This window comes from Drosophila serrata, unplaced genomic scaffold (assembly GCF_035046125.1).
Source record: "Drosophila serrata isolate PLE 108 unplaced genomic scaffold, ASM3504612v1 contig_240, whole genome shotgun sequence".
NCBI lineage: Eukaryota > Metazoa > Arthropoda > Insecta > Diptera > Drosophilidae > Drosophila > Drosophila serrata.
Genome location: NW_028257138.1, coordinates 9,181,729 through 9,189,591, shown reverse-complemented (window position 1 = coordinate 9,189,591; position 7,863 = coordinate 9,181,729). Strand labels below are relative to the sequence as shown.

Below are 7,863 nucleotides of genomic sequence, written 5' to 3'. Positions count from 1 at the left end.
TTTACGACCAACTGCCACACAGTCCAAACTGTCTATGCATGCACAAACATTTATTTGTTTAATGTATTTCATAGCCATATTTATATGCCAATTGTCTGGATGGTTCTCGTTGTTATTTTGGGCGGCATTTGTTTCCAATGCTGCACCCGATACGTGGCGTATACGTAATGTGAAATGTTCTATTTTCGTAGTGCACAAAACTTGACCAGTATGTCAGCTGCACAAACAAGCCTTAACCATGGCAGCCACTGGGTCAGAGGTTAGTTTCGGGAGTAGAGGAAAACATGATAGTTTTGTGTAGAATAAACCTTGGAAGGTGGATTATTATTTAAAAAAAAATTGAAGCCTTAAAGGTGCCTATTTTTATTTCTATAAAATATAAAAATATCACTTCAAATACCTATAGAAAAATAAGAAAATTAATTGTAGTATAAAACAATACACTCAAAATGCAAAAAGTAGTATGAATTTTTTTATTTAAACTATATTTCTGCTTCATAATATTAAAATAAATGCTTCTATGAGTGTTTTCTTCCCCTAATTTTATTTAAACTTATTCCCCTAGTATTCAAGTTAGGAGGAAAGAGTATCTATAGATTTAATCCTCCCAAAAAGAGAACCTAATTCTCCCCCTTTTAGCTGCTCTTGTTTTTTTTTTGGTTGTTGGGAAAACAGCGTTTGACATGCGGGTTCAAAGCGTTTGTCAGCCTATTTGAATTCGTATTTGCATTGCGTGTGTTTTGGCCCGGATCACCTGTCCACCTTCCGGATTCACCTGGCCAATGCCCAATGCGCGCCCACTGCCTAGTTGTCAACACTCCGATGCTCGCGAAAATATTTTCTGGCAGGAAAAAGCAATGGCAATGGCACAACGATAACGACAACGAAAACCTCTCCCCAAAAAAAAAAGATAGATGCAGACTAGAACACATTCAATTTTTGCCAGCAAGCAAAGGCAATAAACACAAAACGCAACCAATTGAGTTCGAATGCAAATATTTGGCAACTTGCAGAGAGGGGTAAAGTCTAACAATAAAAACAAGTGCAGGTAAAGGGCTTCAAATAAAACAAACGAAGCGGGAACTTGGAATTGAAATTGAAAAGAATTTCGCGCCATTTAACAGTTAGAGAGCAAGTAAACTTTTAAACTCTTACGAGAATTGCTGATATAGAATTGGTTTTTATACAAATTGAGTATAAAAACTTAAAGAAATTTCATAATATTTTCCATAACAATTTCTTAAATCCCAACTGACAGCCAAACTATGGCCACTTCCTATTCATTCTCAATGGTAAAACATCCCATCTGTCATAGTATTATTATTTAAATTGTGAGTGTCCAATTTCACAACTCAATGCTCTATGGACAGCCGAACTGACAACATAATTTCAGCATGTGACAACTTTGCTAATGAGAAAAAATAGCCAAAGATGAGCAAACATACACAGAGAGGAGCATAGGAATCCTTTATCCTGTTTTGAGGATAGCCAGGACATTTGCTTTGAGATTGTTTCGGATATGTGCAGTTCTGTGTGGGCTAGTCTGCAGTTGTCACTTGGGTGACCAGAGCAAGGATGTCAGAAATCATATGACAAACATTTGTCGTCGGCTGACAAGAGCAGAAGTAGAAACATGGCGGATAAGGAGAAACTCGGTGGTATTCAATATGCATATCAAACGAAATTTATTTTTTCCGTAAACCAAAAAAAAATGAATAATATGAACGGAAAATGCTTTTTCGGGGAAGTGCGTCCTGCGCATTCTCATTCTCTACTATCCTTACTCCTCCCTCAGTCATCCTCGCTGACATCCAGTATGGTCTTAAAGGCGAAGGGTTCAAAGGCGTAACCAGCGCCCTCGTAGAACTTGCTCATGAACTCCACCCTGCAAAATAGGAAATTCGGCTTTATAATCCTTATATTTCATTTCGAAAGTGAGCACAAACTTACCAGTGCAAGCGCAGTGTGTGAAGGAAGGCCGAGAGTCCTTCGATGAGCACCAGGATGCCAACAGTGAGTCCTGCCCAGACCCCAAAGAATATATAGATGAGGGCGCTGCCGATGTAGTTGTCGAATTTGAAGCCCATGGAAAACACCATGCTCCACAGCACTTCGGAGAGCTCTGTGTAAATCATTTAAAATAATATTTCAATTATAAATTATATATATATAAATAATCACAATCAATATTTAACTTACGTGCGTGGGCCAGGGACAAGGCCCACAATCGAAGGTAGGAGGCCGTGTGCGAAACCGTACTTAGCACATACTCAATGGTGTGGATCGCCTGGTGGATGAAGATCTCGCTCATGGGCTCATCCTCACCATGCCCACCACCGCCTCCGCCTCCGCCCGATGGCTTTGGTGGCGGAGCTCCTTTCGCTTTGCGCTGCATCATGATGTATAATGGTTTACCCAGGAGCATCCAGGGAATACAAATGATGGCAATGATGACAAAGACCTGCTGCAGTTGCTTCTGGCCATCAAACATAAACTCCTTGCAGGGTTCGGGCGTGTCCTGTGAGCCTTGGAGCATCATGTTAATGAACAGGATCAGAATAGAGGGTGCGCATGCCGGCGAGAGAGGTCCTTCGACAGTGTCATTGTATACAATAAACTTGAAGAACATCATGAAGACCATGTAGCCGAAGAGCAGGAGAAGGAAGAGAACCTGCGGTAGGAACTCCAGGAAGATGCTGGCGTACTTGCGGTAGTAAACAAAGTTAACCACCGACATGGAGACGCCGAAGATCATGTGCAGCACTCCCACAATAATCGAGAGCTTCATCTTAAAAGTGTTGAGGAAAATGATCTTATTGTCGGCCAGCTGCCAAATGGGATCCACGCCAAGGGGATAGGTCTTGTAAACCGTATCGTTTGGCCTAAGGGTTATGGACTTCAAGGTAGGATCCTCGATTTCGGCCCTCGTATAGTTCATGTGCCAACCTGAACCGAAGATATTCATCGACTTGGAGAACACATCGTTGTAGATGAAGCCCGTGTAAATGGAGAAGAGGCCCATGAGGAAGATGATGTAGCGGCCCCCGAAGAATATATTAAAGATTTCCTCCTTAATCGTAGCCAATTGCTTCTCCTTGATGATCAGCCAGGCGGCAAAGAGCAGCAGGATTATGCCGTGTCCCAAATCACCAAACATCACGGCGAACAGGAAGGGGAACGTGATGCAGGCATATAGAGCGGGATTCACCTCCCGGTAAGAGGCCATGCCATACGAATCCACCAGGTTCTGGAAGCCACTGGTGAACTTATTGGTTCGCGTATAAGTCGGCGGCTGTTCATTCGTCTCGATGACATTCATGAAGGCCGGAATGGAGCTCTCCGAGATCTTGGAGGCACGGGCCAGGGCATTCTGCACCGTCTGAATATCGTTGGTGGGCACCCAACCTTCGCCAATCAGACACTTGCCCGTCACATCCGGATTGAAGTAGTTTAGGATGTGATAGATGGCCTTCATCTTACGCACCATGATCGACCAACGTGCCATGTGCTTCGAGGCGGAGTTCAGCACCCGACTGCGATGATCAGCACTCTGGCTAAGGACCAACTTGAGATCCTCCAGACGCACATTCACATCCTTGATCATCTCCGCTCGCTCGGCATGAGAGCTGGGACAGGGATAGACAGAGGCATGGTATCCAGTGCAGACCTTCTTGATCCTCTGCTTCAGTTGTTCGCCCTGGAAGAAGGCCACAAAGACGGTCTTCAGTACCGGACGTCCAGTCTCCTCATCCTCCACCAGACCATCAATGTCGGCTCTTCGCAGGAATATATTTCCCCTGGATATGCGCCAAAGCATTCGCTCGAAGCTGAAGAATCTTTCTAGCTTAATCACGCCGGCCACAAAAGCCAGTTGACCGCGTTGGGCTCCTGCCTGGGCTGGATCATTGGGGTCCACCATGCGATTAGAGTCCAGGTTGATGACTTCCTGGTCGGAGAAGAAGCCCTCGGTGTTCTCCAGCACGTTCTTGAGTTCCTGCATGTGCCGGAAGTTGGCATTCAGACTGGCCCCATTGGCGGAGAGTTCACGTAGCTCATTATCGGTCTTCTCCAGCTGAGCTTCCAGATCCACAATTTCTCGCGGGTTCGGAGCATTCGGCTCTTCCTCCGGTTTCAGTTCGGGCAACTGCAACTCATCCTTCTTCATCTCGGACTCCATGTACCGAAGGCGACGCTCCATGTCATCGCATCTTCGCACTTCGTTAACGTACTTCCGCTGGAAGGCACTGACCTCTTCATTTAGATCACGAAACTGGACGCATCCACTCTCGCCCAGCTCGGCAATGGAGGCATAGGCTGCCTCCGGCTGGATGAACAGCTGGCACAGGGCCATCTGTTCGCTGCGGAACATGTCACCCATGTTGGTATCGAGGGTGGATCACTGCAAGAAAATAAAGGGGTAATTAATAAGTATGAATAGCAGTTGAAGAAGGAAATGCGTTTTAAATTATGTATTAGTATTTAAAATATCCATTTTGAGCTCAATTAATGAAAGTTACTAAAGCATCAATTTATGTATATGTAATTTTAGATAATATATTTCACGGACTCTTGTGAAATATATTGTTATTTAAATTTACTACAATGTAGAACCATTGATAAAATTTCTTATCAGAAATGGCATTTATGACTAATTTATTTGTTATTTACCCATTTTATAACCCAATGAGACATGGGAACATACAGGTTGATAGTCATCAATATTTCCCCTAATGATAATTATGGCTTTATAAGGGTAAAATCGGTATATGGCATATAATTTAAGTAAAGCTAAATATGAACTTTAAAATTAGTAAGGCTGGAAATTTCCCAAAAACCTTTGCAAAGAATGAGTGAACCTTGAAGTTATTATTATCTTTAATAAAACCATAAAAATATGTAATATTGAAATATTTTGAATGTTAAACATTATTATATAATTTATATTAGTGCAATCGGTTGGGATAATGAGTTGTTTTGACGACTCTTTAATGGGCTGTGCCTGTCATGGGATTTCGAACATTGTTGATCCATCTGACGCACATTGTTTATGGTCGTCCACTTGAATGCAGTCCCGGCCAATGTCGCAATCAATCACCTAAGTGGAACTCCACAGAACAGAACAGAATCGAAATGAATCCAATCGAATCGAATAGATTAGATTAGAGGTTGGCTGACTCTCTCTTCCTCGGCGAATGTCGAGATCACATCGTTGGTTATCTACTGGCGGTATAGCGACCCTATCTGGAGTGGGCATTGAGCGCTGAGCGCATTAATAATTTGAAATTATTAACAATTACCGCCAATCAGTTGGTTTATAAATAAGCCCCGAAAGTCTTTTATTGCATTAAATGCTTATTACCACGCGCCCAGGACCTGAGCGTTGAGGTGCGCGGCAAAAGGGTGTCTTCTGATAACCGTTTTGGGCATGCCAGATTGTAGATATTTATGATTGGCTCACTGGACTGGCTGTGATTTTGCCTCGCCTGTCTGGCCATAAAACGATGATTGACTCTCGCTCTTAACTGGGCCGATAAAGAGACGCGCTGTCTGTGGCCTCAGCTATTTTTTTTCAATAGTTTCCGAGCTTGCCAGAGATACGAGAGATTTGATTTACAACAACGGGATGTGACTTCATAGAAGTGGAATTTAATAGGAGGCTTGTTGATTTTCGAATTGCTCAATAAATTTGGTGAATGAAGGCAATGGAAAATATTTAATGTTCGGTATTATGGTACTTAATGAGAAGTAAAAAGTTCTTAAAGGAAAATAATTTGACTGAGAGTTACAAGAGATTAAGTTTATAAAGGAACTTTTATTATTGTAAAAATAAATTATATATTATTATTACTATTGAAATATTTTTGAAGGATTATTTATAAGTTCGTATTGCTATGTATCCTTTATCCTTAAGCAAAAACTCAATTTAAAATTTAAAGTATATTTAAAATAATGTTACTATAAAACAGAATAAACAATATTTAACTCATTTGTTAACAAGAAATTTAATAAGGATTCTATCGAAACATACATAGTGCGTTTTCTCAAGTTAAGTTATGTTTTTGATTAAATAATTTAAAGCTTAAATAACCAGATATGTAAGTTCACTGTCCGAAATCCGAGTAACCCATAATTTATAGTTATTGAATTATATTTGTGATTAAAAATTGTTTTTATTTCCAAAGGACATCAACCACCTTTCCATTCTGTTCATTTGAAGTCTTCTCACTCTCCTTCTAATCAAATGCAATATGTATTTGCAACTCAACCTGATTCCTTGATGTATTCCTCAATCAGAATGAAAATATTTCCCTATAATTGCCACAAACAGTTAAACGTAGCTGGCTGGTCTTAGCTTAGCTCGTGGTCATAGATGGATAAATCAAAGCCAGCATGTGCTTATCGGTTTCAGTTTTGTACATCAGTCTTAGCCATAAATCTGCACACACCAGACAATTGCCTTTAAGTTGGCCATAAATCCTCAGAGAGGGGGTCGAACTTCACGCAAATGTCTGATTACCGGATAGCAAATTCCCTTGGCTTGGAGTTCTATATATTCCCCGCTGGTTTATGTCGGCAATTACGGGTTCATTGGGGGATTGGCGTTCGGATTGCGGCCCGGTGTTACGGGGCTCATTAAGAAATCCGTTCGTGGGCCGTAAAAATATTATCGACATCGACGTCTGGCAATCGTTTTTCTGTGTTTGTGGCAACTTTCAACTTGACGTTTGAGTGGTTCAATTTTTCTGCTACCCTCATATGATCCATCACGTGCTCTGACGTCACATAAGGCAATTATGGTGCCATATAGCAAGTTTATAGTTCTATATAGAATGTCAGGCGAAATTGATGTTTAACGCATTCTAGCGAGTAATTATCAAGAATCAATAAAGATATCTTATCGTTGTCGAAATTACCATTAAGTTTTAATGCAATTGTCAGGAATTTTAAAATAATTGCGTGTGAAGCAGTTCCTTAACACGGCTAAATAGCTAATTTATGGCCAGTTAAGCGCTTATCTCGGACAACATTGATAACCTCGTAATATTAACCCTGCAAGGCACTGATAATGAGGCTGTGTGTGCCAAGAAAATACGCTTGGGAATAAAGCTAACACTGCTTATTAGCAAACCATGATTGCCAACGTGGCGTATGAGTCTCGAAATAGCACATACACAATGCTATTGGTTCATAAAATTAATCACAAGTGTTACCGAAATAATTTATAAAAAGCATACACTCAACTCTTGAGCACATTTTACTCATTATGATTAGTCAAGGATCACAACACTTACACACAACTTAATTTCCAGAGAGAGAGATTTTGGGAAAGAGTTACTAATTTTTCGCGACCTGCCACCTCAACGGTGCAGAAAGAACTGTGCGATCGCTTAAGACCCGTTGAGCTCGATGGCCAATTAGACTGGGGGCTAATCTAAACAATACACCCCTATATACCTACAATCGCCGAACCAGCTAAAATGCTACAGATAAAAAAATAATTACTATTATCAGTTGGTTACAATTTAATGGGATTCTAAAGTTGATAGGTAATAAGGTTTTGAGCAAGCCTCTTATCGAGGTTTAGTTATTAATTTCTTAATTACATTTATAGTTTAATAATATATTAAAAATATCAGTACAAGAAAATATATTTAATGTAGTTAGGATATTTTTATTTTATTTGAGGTATATTTTTTTTCTTACTTATATGATAAAGCAATGATTCAACTGTGTTTATGATATGTTGATATCAAAAGGAAAATATGGGGTCAGACTCATATTCCTTCAGATAAACCTATTAAACTGTTTTAAAGCTATTTTTTTTTCACTGTATGTGAGGGCTGACTATAATCTTTGTGCCTA

At 40.4% G+C, this 7,863-nt stretch overlaps 1 protein-coding gene across 1 annotated transcript; it reads right to left on the bottom strand.

The window, feature by feature from the left end:
- Nucleotides 1–1,661: 1,661 nt before the first annotated feature.
- Nucleotides 1,662–7,410, bottom strand: Vha100-5 (Vacuolar H[+] ATPase 100kD subunit 5). The gene is made up of 4 exons (XM_020952329.2): nucleotides 7,293–7,410; nucleotides 2,200–4,399; nucleotides 1,951–2,122; nucleotides 1,662–1,885 (listed from the first exon to the last, which is right to left on the bottom strand). The coding sequence occupies exons 2-4, from the start codon at nucleotides 4,376–4,378 to the stop codon at nucleotides 1,792–1,794; spliced, it is 2,445 nt and encodes an 814-aa protein (XP_020807988.2). The 5' UTR covers nucleotides 4,379–4,399; nucleotides 7,293–7,410; the 3' UTR covers nucleotides 1,662–1,791.
- Nucleotides 7,411–7,863: the final 453 nt, after the last annotated feature.

What these genes read in the sequence shown, in the direction of transcription:
- Vha100-5 (XM_020952329.2), bottom strand. Translation starts at nt 4,378, where the DNA reads ATGGGTGACATGTTCCGCAGCGAACAGATGGCCCTGTGCCAGCTGTTC. An exon ending in CTTGTCCCTGGCCCACGCAC is followed by an intron (nt 2,123 to 2,199) that starts GTAAGTTAAATA and finishes TGATTTACACAG; the next exon opens with AGCTCTCCGAAGTGCTGTGG. An exon ending in CACACACTGCGCTTGCACTG is followed by an intron (nt 1,886 to 1,950) that starts GTAAGTTTGTGC and finishes CCTATTTTGCAG; the next exon opens with GGTGGAGTTCATGAGCAAGT.